The sequence below is a fragment of the Perna viridis genome, chromosome 8, assembly GCF_037379345.1.
Source record: "Perna viridis isolate PV_CMFRI_1.1 ecotype Kerala chromosome 8, ASM3737934v1, whole genome shotgun sequence".
Classification (NCBI taxonomy): Eukaryota; Metazoa; Mollusca; class Bivalvia; order Mytilida; family Mytilidae; genus Perna; species Perna viridis.
In genome coordinates this window covers 19,387,451-19,407,313 of record NC_142452.1, presented here as the reverse complement: position 1 = coordinate 19,407,313, position 19,863 = coordinate 19,387,451, and the positions used below count along the sequence as shown (strand labels likewise).

General features: G+C 32.7%; 1 protein-coding gene across 5 annotated transcripts; it reads right to left on the bottom strand.

Annotated features, from left to right (window-relative positions):
* Positions 1-1,179: 1,179 nt before the first annotated feature.
* LOC148609668 (kynurenine aminotransferase-like) lies at positions 1,180-19,083 on the bottom strand. 5 transcript variants are annotated; one of them, XM_088540769.1, is made up of 14 exons: positions 14,905-15,091; positions 13,870-14,062; positions 10,342-10,404; positions 9,865-9,916; positions 7,840-7,938; positions 7,181-7,330; positions 6,478-6,564; positions 6,048-6,167; positions 5,116-5,236; positions 4,538-4,704; positions 3,897-4,083; positions 3,442-3,518; positions 2,694-2,780; positions 1,180-1,448 (listed from the first exon to the last, which is right to left on the bottom strand). In XM_088540769.1, exons 3-14 carry the CDS (start codon positions 10,401-10,403, stop codon positions 1,326-1,328), a joined length of 1,332 nt encoding a protein of 443 aa, XP_088396895.1. In that variant the 5' UTR covers position 10,404; positions 13,870-14,062; positions 14,905-15,091; the 3' UTR covers positions 1,180-1,325. The 5 variants fall into 5 exon arrangements, 2 of the variants coding, with proteins under 2 accessions (XP_088396895.1, XP_088396896.1); XM_088540770.1 differs by lacking the exon at positions 3,442-3,518; XR_015914481.1 differs by lacking the exons at positions 1,180-1,448; positions 2,694-2,780; positions 3,442-3,518; ... (5 more) ...; positions 7,181-7,330; positions 14,905-15,091 and adding exons at positions 15,181-17,789; positions 18,996-19,083 and having other exon boundaries at positions 7,863-9,916.
* Between the last annotated feature and the right edge of the window lie 780 nt (positions 19,084-19,863).

Below are 19,863 nucleotides of genomic sequence, written 5' to 3'. Positions count from 1 at the left end.
AATATTGAATGTTAAGGACATATCAAAAACAAAAACAAAGCAAAAACCATAAATAGCAAATCAGTGAGTAACAATCCTTACCTCTTTAGAAGTGGCTCATAAACAAGATACAACGATATAGAAAATGTTGTCTTCTTACTTATCGATCACCCACCGAGTTCCAAACAAAACCGAAAACATAACACGGCAGAAATGACATTATGGTCGTCAGATGATGTAATTCAAAGTATTAAGAGTAATCAAGGGAACCAAGGTTATAGCGGTAATCAAAAGAATGTAATCCAGGGACAAAGACCAGACACGGAAAACAGACATACACAACAAAGAACATAAAGTAACTAAAATAATACATACAAAGTAACAAAAGTAAATGAGCAACTCGGACTCCACTAAAAACTGGGAGCATGGACCAGGTGCACCGGTAGGGTAAGTGTCCTCTGCTTTTCTAAAACATGTTATTAGAACCCCAGTTTAGAATAAAAATATCGTGAACATTTTGTTGAAAGGGAAGCAGCATTGTAACATATTAAACATTTTCCTTTGTTTGAAATTGCTAAAGATCATCTTCGACTTCCAATGAGTTCCAGATATAACACATTCCTGATGTATATCCTTTACTCCTTCGAGTCATTTTGGGATAATGGCTTGATATCGTCTTTTTATCCAGTGACATTTGAAAAAAAAAATATCTCAAAAATTTCCCAAGTTTCAAATGAGGCGCAATCCACGAACAGGACTATTCCAAGTACACCAAAATGTGAAAGAGTGACAATGCAGATGAGGAAAGGAAAGTACAAACAAACAAAAGCGAGCAACATTAACTTCAATAAACTTAAAACTAAGATACAAGGGAGAGTGAATTATTGCCAGTTTGAAAGCTACAAGATGTTTAAAGGGGGAACGTTTGGGGGATGTTTGTCATAAAAAAAAAACATATTAACATCCATTTCGACCAATCAAGTTATTGTGACGATCGCACATGCTTTACTTTTGGAGTCAGCACTGAATTATTTAATAATGTTTGTTACTGTTCCTCTGCAGGAATTTTTTGGGTTAAATTTTGGATTTGTTTTGTTATTGTAGCACTCCAAACAGTGTCTTTTGGTGGACATACTCAACATACCACTCTCCGTTTGTTTCAAAAGTGTGTCAGTTATGATGCAATAAATAACATTGATATATTTACCTGTCAGTAATATACTAAAAATGCATTTCCTTTAATAGACAACAAGTTTGTACACTAAAAGAATCTACAACTATTCAGTCGAATTCAATTGGCAAAAGTCCAAATCGTTTAGAATCTACGTCCTTATTAAAGTTTGAATTTAAACAAGTGCGTTTGAATCAGTTGAATTATGACTTGGAAAGGAGAAACTTTTAGTTGTTATTTGTTCATTCCATTTCCATTTCTGAAAGATGTTACCCGTCTTCTGAAGTGTTTCATCCTTCTAAAACATATCATATCAAGAAGACATTATTACATTTGTTTATAAATATGCTTAATCTGGTTTAGTATTGGTTTCGTTTTAAATTATCAAGACGTATTAGCCAGTTAAATGCAAACAAAAGGCAAAATGTCATTGAATTCGTCTTATCTTTGACACAACTATTGCATGTTTTAAAACGCATTTTCTTTTTTTTTTTTAATAAAAAGTAGTAAATGGCATGTAACAAATCAATTCTCATCATATTGGACTGGTTAAAGTCCATGTTGGCCTAGAGTATTTGACTAGTTAATCAATAAATGTATAATTGCGTAAGGTTTTCCATTATTGGTCCTCGTCTAGAAATATTGGACTTCGGCTACGCCTCAGTCCTATATTGCCAGCCTCGGCCCAATAACTAAGCCAATATGGAAAACCTTATTTAATAATACTATTATTGTTAAGGAATATTCGAAGTGTCCTCTTAAGAATTGTAAGTGAAAAAAAACTCGGTCAGGAGACTACTATACTCGTGCTTTAGTGTCCTATCTTGTTTTTCTTATCCTTGTACTTATTTGTAATTGTATTTTAGTGTGTTATCTCCATTGTGTATTTAAATAGTCTCTGTGTTTTGTATTCACTTTTTTACATGTGTTTGGATTTGCTGTCTCTGAATTGTCCTTCTATTTTGATGCTTCGGTATTTGTTTTTTTTTTATACTCGTGTGTGATATGGCAACACTTTTTGTTCTCAAAAACAAGATCATAAGCTCTTGTGGCACTGTAATGACATATTTTGTCAATTGTTTGTCAACGCATTTAATCGTCAAACTCATATGCTGTTTAAATTTGTTAGCTCCATGTTATTGTTAAACTACTACGCGTATATACAACATAATAAAACAATATTTGATGTATATTTTATTGATTTTTCCTCTTTTTTTTCTTGTATGTTTTTCAAGGGCTTAGATTTTAGAGAAATTTCTTATTATACACTATAAATGTTCTCTTCGCTTGATCATAGTTACTATTGGACGCATACCAAGAAGCTAGACATATGCATTCATATGTGTTAAAATTGAGATGAAATATTTTGTCAATTTATTTATAGTATATTGTTAACGTTTAAAAAAATACTAACTGAATTTTGTAAGAAATTTATCCTGATAAAACAAACTATTCTTGATTTAAAACTCTGGTATTTACGGTAGTTCTATCATTTTTGAATGGTTTCTGATTGACTGTCGCTTGAATCAAGTCTAACACTTACCTTGACAAAACAGATTCTGACATACTTTTCTCCCAAGTGTTTATTTTCGTCACTGTAGCACATAGATACAGGCATCACACAGAGTTTCTAGAGAATTGATTTAAAATTAATCAGTCAAACATTTTGAAATAACATAGGCAATCAATCATTTTCTAAGCTAAATCAAAGGTTCACTTACTGTAATATTTAAAAAAACACAAAAAAACAAACAAAAAACAAACAAAAAACAAAAACAAAAAACAAAAACAAAAAAGAAAAAAAAACAAAAAAAAAAGAAAGAAAAACAAACAAACAAGGAAAAATGTGACAAAAGTTCACTGAAGTGTACTTTTCGCCTTTTCCTCACTCCAATAACCATGAGATAAAAATATAAACAAAGACGCCAAACAGTAACTTTGACAATGCTTCCATCTGTACTCGAATTCAACGATATGGCAGACCTATATAATGCTTAATATCCAGTGACAGTACATGTGATCAGCAGTTGCCGAGAAAACTTCACAAAAACGTTGTGGACGGACGTCAAGAGACTGACTAACAGATACCCATCATGATCTCTATATACCTCAAGCAAAGCTGTGGTATAATAATTGTAACATTATAAAAGTTCTAAATCAGTTTGGTCAACCATCACTTCATATTCAATAATTTTCAGAAATAATGCAGGTATGATTTTGTGCCAGGACGTGATTGTTTTACAATAAAGTATATGTTGAATTTTCAACAAGTGAATATAATTTTAACTTACCCACTCCTTGATTGCCCATTTCACAAATAGGTAGTCATATGCTTTCCCTGTACCTATTTGAATGCCACCATGGGTATCTTTTGGTCATAAAAACAGTTATAAACCCATGGGCAATTATTGTGTCATGAAGTTAAGATAACTCGATGCTTTTAATTTGTATTTATTTCGTTAGCTGTATTTTTTGTAACGACGTTAGTTGATATTACTTTTTGTCGTTGCATGTCTTTTATCATCCATATAATATTACTATACTTAGATGTGAACGTATCATGCTTTTATTCAAGCCCTCAACATATTAAATCCGCTTTAAAACTTTTCAGCTTCTAATATCCAATATAAGCATTGTTAATACGTGTACAATAAATGTTTCATTCCAGGGGAAGTGTGATGTTAAGCCAGTACTAAAAATCATATAACGTATTTAATTATTTAACATATCTTTAGCCACACATTACCTATGCATGATATATCAGCTAAAATAAAATAACCACCATCAGGTTTTATAGTTTTAATCCCAGCTTGGTTCAAACTGTGACACAGTATATCTCGTTTTTCTTCCAATTCTTTTGAAAAAGTATTGAAATAACACTCAGACGACTGTAATCTTGCTACTTCATTTTCAAATGCAATAGCAATGGCTTCCTGAAATTATTTAATGCCCAGGTAGATCATATTAATTTCTACAGTTATATACCACGAAGAATATCTAATATCAGAAGATTCATACTTTTAAGTCCTTTTTTGAAATATTTAGTTTTTGAAATCCATTTCTAACCCATTTTTAATATTGAACCATTGTGTTCTCGTGGCGTATTTTTAGATTAATTTTTATAACATTCCTTATTACCTATAAGTCAATGTAATATACACAGTCAACTTAATTTGTTTCTTTAAAATTTCATTACTTAGCATGAGCGATGAAAAAAAATTAATAAAAAATTAAAGCTTAACATTTACACAATCTTAAACGAGAACCTATCACACTGCCACCCGTGATATACAACATGTCTCCAGTTACATTTAAGAATTTCGCTTCTAACAGGTCATATCAATTGTATATTTTTCTTGTCTTATAAACATCCATGCATGAAATTACCTGAGTAGGGGTTGGATTTGTCCTAAGTACGATATGATGAATTGCTTTTAGACCATTTAAAAGACTTTCTGGTCCTATCGCCCATCCTACTTTCCATCCCGTAACGCTAAAAGTCTTGCCACCACTACCTATGGTTATTGTTCTGTCCCACATGCCTGGTATAGTTGCTGAAATATGGTATAGTTAGCAGGAATTTTAATGATACTATTGTTCACTTGAATACTAAGTAGGTTTTATTTCTTTACCATTTCTATCATCTGGAGTATACTGCATCATAAGTAAATCTGTTTGCATATTTAACTTAAAAAGACTAAGGTATTCTTTGTGTATAAATACAACCTTTTCTTTGACATAGAGGAATTATATATTGCATTTGTAGAATCCATATTAAGATTAATAGGAAAATGTGACGAAAAACACAAAACTGAAACTATGATTGTTTGTTCAACGCGCTCTAATTAACTCTTCAATCTAACGTGTGCCATTTTTCTTTCAGTTTATACAAGTAAAATTTGTTTATCACAAGTAAGGTGCATAATACAGTATTTTCTCCGAAAAGAACTTTTATTTACACTCACCCATTCTGATATGTCTCTTTTCGCCGTAGACAAGCCATTCGTACACTTCATCAGCAATACATAGGACATCATACCTCAAACATAATTTCTGAATTTGCATCAGTTCCTCATATGTAAAGACCTATAAAATTTCAGACTGAATAATCATGAACATACATGTATTACTAACTGTTCAATGGGTTGATGATACACACACCCATAGTTGAATATTTTAACGTGTCATAGTTTTCATTTCCTCTTCCCCGGACTTTCTAGAAAAGTAGAGGACGCTTCCACTACCGGTGCACCTGGTCCATGCTCCCAGTTTTCAGTGGACCCCGACTCGCTCATTCTGGTCTTTGTCCCTGGATTACATTCGTTTGATTACCGCTACAACCTTGGTTCCCTTGATTATTCTTTAATCAGTTGATAAGTTAGTAAACTCATATTATTATTCCAATCGCACCAACACATCAGTTTTTTTTCCTGAACAAATTAGTATAGTTTGTTTTACGATAGAAGCATTTTAATTTTAAATGTCGGGTATAACCCAAAATGATAAAGAAATATCTTTATGCTGCTGGGAACACTTTGAAACAAAGGCGACGAATTATGGGAGATAGACATAGGTTTGTTAGTAATCATTTAGATTATGAGCAATCTAATTTATGATTAAAAGAGTGGAGAATAATGATCACATCTGTCGTATCCTCTTCATTTAATTTCTTGTGCAAATATAAATTATTCTTGTAGAATATTCATGATCATTATATGAAATGTTTCAACTTGGAAAAATAAATAGACAAATACATAGTCAAATGTCAAAATGTTCTTGAGAAAACTTCAAATCAACTGCTGTATTCATTGCTTAATAAACATGCGGCACAAAAAATTGAGTGCATGATAGGGCAGTGTTACTGTTCAAATAAGTATTTTTGCATGATAACAAGTACCTTTCCAAGAGGGTTTGATGGATTGTTCACCACAATCGCTTTTGTTCGACAGGTAAACACTGTTTTTAATGCTTGTATATCTAACATCCAATCTGCACTTTTGTATGCCTCCGTTGTTCCCTATATTATGGAATTTGATCAAATATAATCAGTACCAATTAAGAATTATAAATAAAACACCAATTTATGAAAAACCTTGCGAGTTTTAATCAGTAGGGATGTTAAACCTTTTCCCATTATTGCTAGAAAAACAATCAAGACAGACTTCGATTTAATTATTGAACGTCAATTCATTTTTCTTTTGTTTTCAAATATACAATGTCGTGGCTTTTTACAAACGATACGTTATGGCTGGGGTATCACTTAACGTCATTAAGCTTAGAGTATTAATAAAAAAAACATGCAACAAAAGCCAAACCTTAAATCTTACCTGTTTCAGGGGAACATAAACAGGAACAGCTCCAACCAGTTCAATCATATCTTTGTACGGTTCGTAAAATGGTTCTAATAGGATAACCTAGATGTATATGGAATCCAATAAACAAATGCTTGTACATATTGCATCAAAACGTGCTATTGTTGGTATTATTGCAGAACGTACAGTACCTGAACCGATCTGTGCAACAAAAATTGCGATCAGTCATCGATCAACGATCAGTTTCCGGTCAGTCATCGATCCATCAAACCGATCCCTTTAACTGGTGTTTGCATGATGTGACCATAGAGCGGTCAATGTATTTTACGGGATTTTTTGTTTTCTTTGTAAATTTTACACATATTTACATAATGTTATATATTTAAACATCAATTTATACTTTTGTGTTTCATTTCTTTTATTTAAAACAAATCTAACGTCATTTAACATAACAAAACTGCGATCAGATCGGTCACCGGCCATCGATCCGTCAGCCATCAATCAGTCAACGGTCATCGATCCGTCAAATCGTTGCGTGGATCGGTTCACGGACTGTAACTATACTGGTTTAATTTTAATACCTTTTGTAAAGCGCAAGAACATTATTGTTGTGTATTATTGGTATTTTCACGTCGTTTAGTGTCACATAAAATATAGCCACTATAACTGAACAGCAATTATCCATGATAACATATCCGCTACACATAGAATGTCATACCTCATCCCCTAGGTTCACCAAACCCATAAATGTACAGTAAAGAGCTTCAAATGCGCCAACGTGGACGCTGACATTATTCAAAGGGTTGATATCTCTTCTCAGCGTTATGCTATACAGCTTTGCCAGGACATTCACTAGACGTGTGTGGCCCTGTCAAAAAGAAACTTCTTTCAATCTGCAATCATCAAATGGTGTTTGATTTTCAGTAACTAAAATAACATCATAAAACTTAAACCTTTATGAGACCGAATGATTATTGCAAATGCAACTGGTACTGAAATAATTAAATGGATGAGAGCTTCTTGTAAAACTAGTAAATGTTTTTTTTTCATTAAGTGGAAAAAGAAATAGAAAAATATATTTAATCAGCTGCACTTTGATACCTAAAAAGAATAAGGAAATTGTCCAAAAATAAAAATATCGATAGCCGTAATATGATGAAATGGTTGATAAAATATTAATGGTATGAGGCAAATTGTGGTTGATATCACTTAAATTCTAATTCGATATAGCTGTAATCGCACTTTTAATATTTTGTTCTGTTATTTCATTTTTTTTAATCCAAGATCTGTAACAATCCACGTGTATATGATATGATTAATGACTAATTGATTATTAGCTTATCACTGATAGAAAATTGAACGATTCCGTATACTTACATATGCCCTTGTATAATGATTATTCATGTAGTTGGCACCGACAGCGGTTTCACTCAACGCTTGAAGCACGTGTTCTGGTGGTCTAAAATCTGGACAACCCTGGGATAGGCATGTTAATGAAAAGCAATGTTTATTTTTTAAGTTTTACATAGTATATCGTATTCTAACTGGTTAAGATATACGAATGTAGAATTTACGGGGATAATTATGGAACAAGAATAGAGAAATGATTCAATGATGATGGTAAAACGTATTATACTATGTACATCAATGTAATTTCTAGTTTATAATAAAATATGTTTCTGTCTTAAAAGTTGTTATTATCAAGCGTATTTTTTGTTTATGAATGTAAAAAAGTACACTGTGGCACTTAAATTTAATGCTTTCTAGAGATTCCTCATACTTTATAAGAAATAATTCCAAATATACAGAGGAAGATGCTTACAAAATGCTGGAATTTTTAATCGACAACGTATTTGTCCAGTGCGGTGGGCGTGTTTTTCAACAAACGGTCGGCATTCAAATGGGAACAAATTGTGCCCATTTACTTGCTGACCTATTTCTTCACTCTTATGAGGCTGACTTTATAGCTGATCTGATCCGAAAGAAAGAATATCGTTTGGCTGGATCCTTTATTCTCAGTTTCCTCTATATAGACGACGTATATCTTTAAACAATCCTAATTTCGGGGATTAGATACATCGCATCTACCCAAAAGAACTTGAGATAAAGGATAAAGGATACTACAGACACTGTGAAGTCAGCCTCATATCTTGACCTACACTTAGAAATCGATGGTAAAGGAAAACTATTGACCAAACTCTACGACAAACTTGATGACTTTTCATTCAGAATTGTCAACTTTCCTTTCATCTGTGGCAACATCGCTTCAGCACCTGCGTATGGAGTGTTCATATCACTCATACTCATACGTTATGGCAGAGCTTGCCGAAACTACGCAGACGTTTTGTGTCGCGCTAGAACTCTAACAAATAGGCTTCTGGAACAGGGTTATGTTGCTACAAGATTGAAGTTTTATGGTCGTCATCATGAACTCGTGGATCGTTATGGTGTATCCATATGCACTTTCTGGTCCTATCGCCCATCCTACTTTCCATACTTTTCATCTGCACCATAAAACCGATTTATTCAACGGGTCATAGTTTGCCTTTCCTCGTTTGTCTACCCCGGACTTGACTTTTTATGAGCAACTCGGCGGGTGTTTCTAGAAAAGCAGAGGACGCTTACCCTACTGGTGCACCTGGTCCATCATCCCAGTTTTTAGTGGAGTCCGATTTGCTCGTTTGCATTTGTTATTTTGTATTTATGATTTTAGTTACTTAATGTTCTTTGTTGTGTATGTCTGGTCTTTGTACCCAGATTACTTTCTTTTAATTACCCTATAACCTTGGTTCCCTTGATTACTTTTCTTAATCTTAATTCTTTGTTTACTTCTTTTTTCTTTGATTTTACTCCAAATATTTATCAAATAATACATAGACATAAAGATTATAATACGTTATTCTATTTCTGGTCAGTCCCTTAATTTCGTCCCGAATAGTACATAATGGGTCTTCAAATCGAAATTTAAGTGTCAGTCCCTGTAAGAAACATGTAGTAGGTGAAACATGGTATGAAAAAAAAACCCAAATCATTTTGATAGTGTAATTTGACCATTAGCATTATCAGAATCAAGGAAAACAGACGAGATTTTCCATATCATGCTGGAACATTGAGTTGCAATTTCATTGAAATGCACTGAAAATGAACATTTCAAGGGCAGATAACTCGTCAAAAACCTCTTTTTTCTAAGATTCTATTGAAAAAGTTCTGAGCAAAGCCGGTGATGCAGAGATCAAATAAAGGTCTTTTCAAATAGAGAAAGTACCCTTGGATGATATTACATTGCCAGATTGGTGAGTTTTTGACATGCATGTTTCTGATTTTTTTTCCTATTTTGCCTGATTCTTACAAATACTTACACTTAAAAAGTCGCTGTTCTATAGAACTGTTGCTATTACTTACCAATCCCATGTTCAGTGCTCCATGTTTCGAAACCAAAGACAAAATCTCCAGCCTGTCAAAATATTTATAAATTAAGATATGTCTTTCTGAATAATAAGTTTATAAACATTCAAAAATCGGGCAAATCCTATGATATGGGTGGCACAACATATTTTTCCTCCACGATTTCTGTGTTAAAGTACATTTTTTATATCGAAAATAGATGGCTCATAATGATTTTGAAGTTTCTTAACAAAACAACCAAATAGTGCACAACACAGACAATTTATCTCCATGTCTTCGTAATTTAGTTATATTTAAATGCTGTAGTAAATAACAAACACACAATTATCGAACAATGTGCCAACCGCTTTTGCATGAACACTCTCTAAATAATAATTGACTCAAAAACTGAAATTGAAAAGGTACTATTATTAGTCGTACTGTACAGGACGTATTCGATTTATAATTGGATTTACCAATTGACCAATGACATACCATACATTATCTACTGATCCATTTTTCTTTATCCGATCCGAAAGTCCTATTTTAGTTGTCATTCTGAAACAAAAATGGTATTTACTGTCTATTTTAATTATTGATTCAAGCACTGATACTGGTCCAATGATGCCTTATTTGTCCTATTTTATAATGAACTAATGTTTCAATGATAAAAAAAAACAGGAGCAAACGTGTTGATAGTTCTATTTTGAAAATTAAATTCTTATGTTTATCGCCTAAACATAGAAATGGAAATTGAGGGGAGACTGGATTAGATGGCATATGTTTGGAGCGAAACACAGAGTGTTTCTTCAACTGTGTATTTTCAGTCGAACAGCAAAAGTACCTCCCTGACCCCGAAATTCTATGATCCAATTTGCACTATGAATAGATAACTACAAATGGCGGCGCTTTAAATACCGCACAAATTATATTAATCTAGTAAGCATCAGGAAATCATTAAAGTATTAATAATCTCGTAACCTAAACGGCTATTACAAGTAAAATTGATGAAAAGAATGGTCGATGTGTGTTTCCGTCTATTTTTGGAGTGAATTCTTTGGATCAATGAGCGATTAGATCGAAATAAAAAATCTCCTTCTCGGAAAACGAGATTTCCCTTGTTTACTTTATTACTCAATGAAAAAGCTGACAGAATCGCATTTAACACGTCATAATTAAAGACAGAGGTTTTTTTCTGATTGACAAATAATCTTTGACGATCTAAGAGTATTAACTGTTTCAAAGTCGGGATCACCGTTTGTTTGCACACTTTGTAAACCACCCAAATGACATGTATCTTCTCTGTCAGTGGCAAAATCAAGCGCTATATCGCCGAAATTCTTGTTGATGCGTACAATAAAAGGTAAAATTTGGACAAGAACTTGTTTCATCAGGTTACCTATCCAACCCAAACAAATCTTAAGCATTATTTTTAATTGGATTAGTCATAAACAGGTTCAAGCCCTCCCCCTTTTTCCGTGCATACGAAAGAAACTTACATTTTTTTTAATGTACAAATAGTGATTTTTTTAAATAAAAAATGTAAGTGTAGGTATCTATAAAAAAATAAAACCATTAAATTGTCTTTCATCAAGGATTTTTACAATATAGAAAATTAAAATTCTATAAAAATATTGCTTTCTCCCTCTGATCAGAAATGGAAAATAGTTTTATGCATGTTAAGGAAAACGTGAAAAAAAAACGCATTTCATATTTCCAAACCAAAAAAATATATATATATCCTTGTTTTTAATCACATTAATTTTTGATTTCTACAACACCATGACTGGCACATTGATATTCTACTCCATTTTATAAATACATCATAAATATATTATTTTTATATTTATTCTTAATCTCAAAAGATTTAGAAATAAAAATGTGAATATTTTGTAGTGCAGAATTATGGGTATACTCATTTTTTTCATTCACATGTACTTTATTATATTTGTACATTTATTTCTGAAATCAGATTGATTCGAAATGTCAATAATACATAATAAAATGCCTTCAAACCTCAACAAATATTACATATAGTACTTTAGTCAAATGTATGGATGGGTCTATGGTATCAAATTAGAAATTAGTTTTAAAGGTAAAGAAGTGATTGTTTCAAGTTGTGAATATGATTTGGTAAAATCAATCTGAATTTTTAGCTTTAAATTATGACATTATATAAATATTATTCCAAATGCATGCACAGTACATGTATTTTCCAATATGTTTTATTATGGCTATGGTTAAAATCTTAGGCACATGGAATGGTACAGCATGACAAAAAATCGGTCTGACAAAAGCTGACAGAATCTCTTTTGTGAGATATTTTGGCTTCCGGTTTTCTATATTTTAATGATAAAATGACAAAAGATTCACAGCATATCAGTGTATTTTGCCGATGTAATCGAAGAAGCTAAATCGAGTCGATTTTTCAGTGCATATTGTGGCATTGAAAAGTATCGCCAATCTGGGGTCATTTGTCACGTGACTTTTGCAGATTGGCGTCACCATTTTATTGACTTTGCTTTTCGGTTGTTTATGTTTTGCACAGACATACAACAGCTAGTTTTTTTTTTTCGTGAGAATAACTTGGTTATGAAAACAAAGTGTTGGAAGTACATACGATTAACATATGTAATAAAAAAATGATAAAATTTTCGTCAGTCTTCAATTGTCTGTGTTAAATAAACACTTCTGGCAAATTTGTTCGCAATGCAAGTAATTTAGATAAGAGACACCAGTCGTAAAATTACTATTAAAATATGCAAAGTAATAAAGATTACTAGGTCTTCCTACAAGGAGTACGACCTTACCTGTACTCAGAAGATGTTACAAAAAGTGTAAAAGTCGAATCATCCTTAAGGAGTGACATGGTCTATGAGATGGACAAAACTATTAGTATGAGATGGTATACATCCAAAGTTTGTCTGAAGATTGTGTATGATGGACCCATATTTTACAGAAGAAAGAACTCAAGGTGTTAGTCAGTACTAATATTTTTCGCGCGACCATATTATAGTTTACTATTTATGCACATTTGACTTCACTTGGAAACGTTTATGTTTAATGTTAACTTTTAGTTTATCCATTTGGTAGTCGTCTCCGCATTATGAATTGTTATGAAGTATTCTTTATTGTTCAATTACTCAGATACAATAGTGTACCAGGAATAGCATTTGAAAAGTCTCTTTGTATTTTACCTTATGGTTCTTAAATCTCATTTTGTCTATATGGTGCATGTAGAGGTATTCCAATGAGATAATTGGCAGTATTATTGAGTGAGTGTTATGCAGTATTTTTTCTTTCTTTCTGTTTGTTTGTTTGTTGGTTTGTTTGTTTTATTTTCAAGAAGTGGCATCGTCTTTTTTACCGTGGAGTATCTTTCTTTTGTTGTCGGGACCTTTGCGAGCTTCATGAAAGGTGTGTTTAACTCGTTAAAGAACTTTTGGTGATCCCTATAAGTATTTACGTTATACGCTGGTGTCGTTGTTGAATTTCAACGTATCCGTACTTTTTACTATAATGCTTGATTATTGAATTAATATTGAGATAAGTGTTGCAAGTAGAACGTTATAGTGTTAGAAACTTGGAGTATATAAATTATATTAGAATACAATATTTTCAAACAACCATGAATCAAAATCTATAATCTATTTCAAAATTCTTTGCGAAATTACCTTTACAGACGAAAAATATATACTTCAATATAACTTCAGAAAATTTACTAGCAGTGATTTTGTACTGTCATTGTATTATTGGTACCATTTAGTAATGCAGAACGTGATTTTAGACGTAGGATGTGTGACTTACATTAGGTAAGAATTACTGAAAGTGGTCTTATGTTTGCATTTTTGCAATCGTCGTATTTTTTTCAGGTGCTTATTTTCGTTTTATTAGTGGATGACTGAAAATATGTATTTCATTTACAATGACTATTATTTATGTTAAACCTAGATGTACGTATGGGAACTAAGATGCTAATCATTGGAATATCATGTTACCGAAGAATTGTGTGATAAAACTTACCTGAGCTGGCTGTAGATTGATAAATGATAGCTATATCAAATATTTTCTTTTTATACCAAAGGTTTGACTTAGTCATCAGCATTTTGATCAGCAGTTTTTAGCATTAACAATAAGTATATGCTATTTGACATCAAAGCTGACAACTTGACACATGTTATTTGGTCTTTCTATTACAGATGATTACTACCTTTCACTGTAAAGATATAAAAACGTCGAAATTTTGTACGTTTCATCAACACAACCGTTTATACTATTTTTTTATCAATAATAGTAACCAGATATGATTATCTCCTTAGTGCTATGTATATGTCTTAGTACATTATATTGTATAATTAACAATATTACTTATTTTTTTTTGTGGACTTACTCATTTCAAGAAGTATAAAAACCCTAAACTCTATCCATTATCATGAAAAAAAAAGCCATTTCATTAATAAATATATATCTTTATTCTCAATCAATAAAAGTACACGGTATAGTGTATTACCGTGACTACCGTGATATTGAACGGGTCAATTTAAAATTTTGCAAATTCAAACCTGGTCTAAAAAAGTCGGCACCAAACTTTAAGGCATATGGAGTGGTGATATTTAATTCATGTATAAATTGCCATTTTTCTGAAAATCAATAAAATAGTTCATACTTTGCGCAAGACAGCTCTAAATGATAGCCGATTTGTTCAATGTGTCATAGTTTTCCTTTCCTCTTCCATCTACCCTGGACTTGACTTTTTTATGAGCAACTCGGTGTGTGTTTCTAGAAAGGCAGAGGACACTTACCCTACCGATGCACATGGTCCGTACTCATTACTCTTGTTACTTTATATGTATTATCTTGGTTATTTTATGTGTGTGTCTGTTTTCCATGTCTGGTATTTGTACCTGGATTACCTTTGAGTTCAGTTAGAATTTTTGTCCCCTTGATTACTCTTAAAACGTTACCACTCAACACCCACCACCAAACATTTAACACGACATAAAGAGCAACCGCGTTCCATATAATATGTTGATATACCAAACAAATATATAAATTGACCCTAACGGAAAATATCGGCTTTTGTTAAATTCCAATAAAAGTATATTATTTAGCTGTAGTATATTACAAATCATTTGGCTGTAAAAGAAGACGAGTTTTGCCTTTTTTGTCAACTTTAGTTGCAGTTTGTTGTCCGTTGTTAAGTCAAACAATCCGTACGTTATTATACAGCATATATATCACGCCTATTCAGCAAGTATTTCTTCTGTAACTTCCCAATAATCATCTAAAAGAACCATTTCATCATTTTCCGACTCTTTTATTTCATGCCAATACCTTTCAATGCTTTCTACATCTATCTCCGTTGGATCTTGAGGCAGACCAAGTAATTTCAGTATAACATTTAAATATAACTTTTTAAAGGCACAATCCACGTGGAGAAATGTGTCATCTTCGTCGTCTTTATGCTTTTTTAAAAATGTGAAAACATTTTGCCATGGAAACAAAAAAGACTCAAGTTTTTCTATAGCAACGCACTGAGTAAGTTTAAGTAGTATTTTTCCTACGAAGTTTAGAAGTTCAGACTCAGAATAGTCTACACATCTTTGCATTGAAGTGTTTCTATAATCCTCACAAAACACGTGAAACATACATGTTTTAAGCTCATAACTTGTGACATATTCTCTACAGTAAAATTGACTTTCGCCATTTTCGACACCTGGACAAATTCTGTCATCACACAGAGTTTTGCATAAAATGTAGCTATCTCTTGCAATTTGTGGTAACGATTTCATGAAAGCTTTTTCAGCATTTAATCCTGATATTCTAAGTTGGTGCTTACCTTCGTTGTGTTCAGTTTGAAGGATTAATATGCAACCCTCTGCTTTGACCTCTTGCTGGATCTTGTCAGGAAGCATACTAAGTTTTACTGACTGGGGCCACCATCCCTTAACTTGACATGCTAAAACGATATCGACATCAACCTCTAGATGCTTAAAGAATGGCCCAGACCAATAGAAACTAAACTGACATGTTGGTTTTGTAATCGTATTGCTAGGTGTTCTGTGGTTTGTACTAAATGTAGCATTCGGATGACTAAACAAGTCACTGGTTTGCAATATGTCCTGAAGCAGCGTTTGACATATATTCCATACAGCTAATGTTTTAAAATACCCATCAGAATCGAAATATCTCATATCACCCCGACCTGCTTTGTGTTTTAAGTAAGCAAATCCTGGTTCAGATGATGAGAAAGTTTCATCCACTTCGCACATTTCACTGAACTCTTTCAAAATACATACGAAATCGAATTCATTTGGCTGACCAACCTTAGTGTCTTCTCCAACGCTTCCAGATTCAATTATTGACGCAGTGAAAAGTTTGTCTTTTTCTGCAAATTTGTAACATAATTTGTTAATAACGCTACCGACAAATGTTTTTATTTCATTCGCTTCGTCCTCAAAAGACACATATCCAATGTCTGATAAATGCAAAAGGTCAGATTTCAATCGACACTTGAAAGGTTCAAAACGTTTTATGATTCCATTAATATCAAGGGAAGAAAGCGTACTAATGTCTGCTGCAGTGCTCCTCAAACAAAAGTTCTGTTTAATACTAGTATGAGTAAGAGGCGGGCAACGACACAGCTGATTGAAGGTGTTTAAGTGCCTACAATAATAAGCAACATCACAAGGCAGCTGTCCCATATTGTCTACTGTGACTTCAGCTCCTGCCTCAATGAAAGTACTTACAATTTCTCCCATTAAACCTTGCCAAGCAAGATAATGAAGAATGCTGCTTTTGTGATTATCGGTAACATTAACCTTTGCTCCCCTAGTAATCAATACATCAATAACACTTAGATTAACCTCATCATCAAGCACCTTCACCATAATTGGTGTCTGTCCAAATTTATTTGGTATGTTTACGCTAGCACCAACTTCAATAAGAGCTGTTGTGGTGTCAGTTTGGTTGATAAGCATCATTGGAGTACTTGATGAAATGTCCTTAGCGTCGATATCAGCGCCCTCTTTCACTAAGTACGAAATTATTTCCGCAAAGTTTTCTTCTTGAAAACTGAACTCTCCCTCGCTTCTAAGAACAGCTCGATGTAATACTGTTTCTCCTCTAATGTTGCTATCATTCACTGCTGCTCCGGCCGCAATAAACAATCTTAATATTTCTAAATTTAAAATGTTATTCATGTTCTGCATAATAATAAGGAATGGTGTATCACGAACACTATTTTTTTCCGAGAGAAGTTTTCTTACGGACCATCTTGGACAATTTTTGAAATTGCCTTCTAATATATTAGCTATCAGGCTGGAATTAGATTCCATTACAAACGATCTGCATAATATGTGGAGAAAGTTTTCTCCACTCTGATTCTTTGTAAAAACATTGATGTCTGGAATGTGGTCCAATATGTATTCTAGATGTTCGTTCACACTTGGAAGCATTACAGCACGTGCTGCGGCCATCAATATGGTGTCTCCGTATTTGTTTGGTTTGTCAAAATAGCCAACAGATGTATTTTTTAATTTAAAAACTAATCTCCAAAATTGACCTACATCAGTTACATATCTTTTTCTGAACTTAAGAATAGTGTGGAGACAAGTATTTCCTTCTGAGTCTTCAAAGTCAAATTTATTTTCCAGTGTCAAAATGTTCTCAATTGTTTTAAGATCTCCTTGTTCAATGCAATGTAATGGAGGCATATTCCTCTTGTTTAGAAATTTAGGATCGGCACCGTTTTGCAACAATACCTCTATAATTTCCCTGTTACTGCTATTAGCTATTGCTATATGGAGAGGAGTGTCTCCTGCTTCATTTCGACTATTGATATCGCATTCACTTATTAATTCCTTAATTCTTGCGATGTCATTACTCTTAATAGCAGACTCCATATTCATGTATACAATTAATTTAACTGTATCTCAAGACTCCTGAAACAAAAGTATATGTTCTTAAATATTTAACATGCAAGAATGCATCTATAGATCAACCGTAAAAGTGGTGTTTTTTTTTTTTAATAATTTTTGTGAAAAGACGCAGCCTATGTGGTGCACGAAATGTTGGTTAAGTGTTTACCACCATGGCTGTGGTCCAAAGAGCTTTGAAACACGTCATATTAGAATTTGAAATTATCTCGAAACAGATATTGATTAAATATATACCTCTACCTTTGATTTTTCCAATTGATTAAACAATATCAAGACCGACTTTACCCAAATTAAGTACAGACAGAAACACATGGATTTATTAAGGGGGCGTTTATGCAAAAACTAGGCAGTGCGATGACACATGCAAATGTTGTTTTAAAGATATTTTCGTCTATTTCATATTGCAATTCATCCTTTCTCAAAGTTGAATGTTGTTTTTTTTTAATCAACTGCAACTGTTAAAGAGAAATAAATAGATGGACATATATATATGATAAAAAAAAATCACTGAAGCAAAAAATTCCGTGGGATGAAATTCACCATGTGCCATCCATATCATAGGAACTGACTGGTTTCTACATAGACAGCCTCTTAAATGTTTATAGTGGGTGTCAGGTACAAAGTATTCGTAATTCAACAAATATACAATAATGCTACATCTTACTTAATGTAGAGTTGCCGAATGTGTTATTTGTGTGCCACACAATTTTCGTGGCTCTCCTTTTTGTTGTCGAAAAAAAAGTTGTTCTTGTTTCAGTATGAAAATCAACTTTTTTTATAAAACATATCGGAAAGATCCCACTGAAATAATGTTGAGCTATTTTCTCTGTCTCGTTTGCTTTTTTTTCAACCGGTATAAATATGAGCGTGTAGTTTTGGTATTGATAGAATATATCCAGGAGTCTAGACTTAACCTTAATACCCACCATTCAAATACGTGTATAACACTGCGTTGACTATATTTTAAGACGAAGATTTAAATCAATAGAAGTAGTTTAGGTTTGTTAAATCGGTAGTTATAGTTCAGTGCTTACTCTACACATATTATTGCCACCTGCATGTTCATTTCAATATTGGTGATAACAAAGTATTATTAAAAGATACTCAAAGGATTCTTAGCACGAAACATATACTAGTACTATAATTTTTTTTAAAGTAATATGAAAGAGTTACACGATGGACAAGAAATGACACATTTTTATAACTTACCTGCTTTTAGATATATAGATCGATGAAATCCGAGCTTCATCATTAATGTGTTAATACATGTGGTATTATTTTTAAACCACCAATAAACGGATGACTGCTTTTAATACATGAGTGACGTGTACAATTTACTACCAAGGGGTATAACCTCTATGATCATTTTTTTGGGGCGAGGAAAGTGGTGTCCGCGTGAAGGATAACATTTTCAATAAATACACGAACACCAAATAAACAAACTAATTATATGATTTTATATGATAATAAAAATAAACATGTGTGATAACCAATAACGCTTTTTAAAGCATAAACACCTACTGTAATTATGAGTTTTAAACAATTAGATTGAACTGGGCTCGAATAGTTTACAAAGATTATTTATAATAAACAGCGGTAGAAAATACGCCACTTATTTCCACTTATTCCATGTATTTAGTCATTTAAACTAAAATACTATACACTCTAATCATCTGCTTGACATTTACACACGGATATTGTAGAAATTTGCCCTCATCTCGCGGTAATAAGAGATTTTATCCAAAGATAAAAAAAAAACAAGTCAAATTCAGTTATTTACAAAATGAGTGGTTATGAAAATTGTCGATCCCCAAACCGCTAAAAAATAACATATGTAAAGGACAGATGTCAGATGAACAGAAGAATATGGCTTAACGTTGAGTCAGTATGTTCTTTGTGTATAGACGTCGATATGTTTGAAACTTAAGCCTAACCCAACTTTACCTGCTGCAAATAGTTAAATCTAAACCTGAATATAAAAATAACCAAACAAATTGTTCATGTCGAGTCGGGATCAAATACATAAAAAATGATTCGTACAACAGTATGAAATCGCTTTTATACAAATATTCATGAT

Excerpts from the sequence above, each read along its gene's own strand:
- LOC148609668 (XM_088540769.1), bottom strand. The coding sequence starts at position 10,403 with ATGACAACTAAAATAGGACTTTCGGATCGGATAAAGAAAAATGGATCA. Across the intron at positions 9,917-10,341 it reads GGATCAGTAGATAATGTATG|GCTGGAGATTTTGTCTTTGG; the intron begins GTATGTCATTGG and ends ATATTTTGACAG. Across the intron at positions 7,939-9,864 it reads GAGCACTGAACATGGGATTG|GGTTGTCCAGATTTTAGACC; the intron begins GTAAGTAATAGC and ends TGCCTATCCCAG.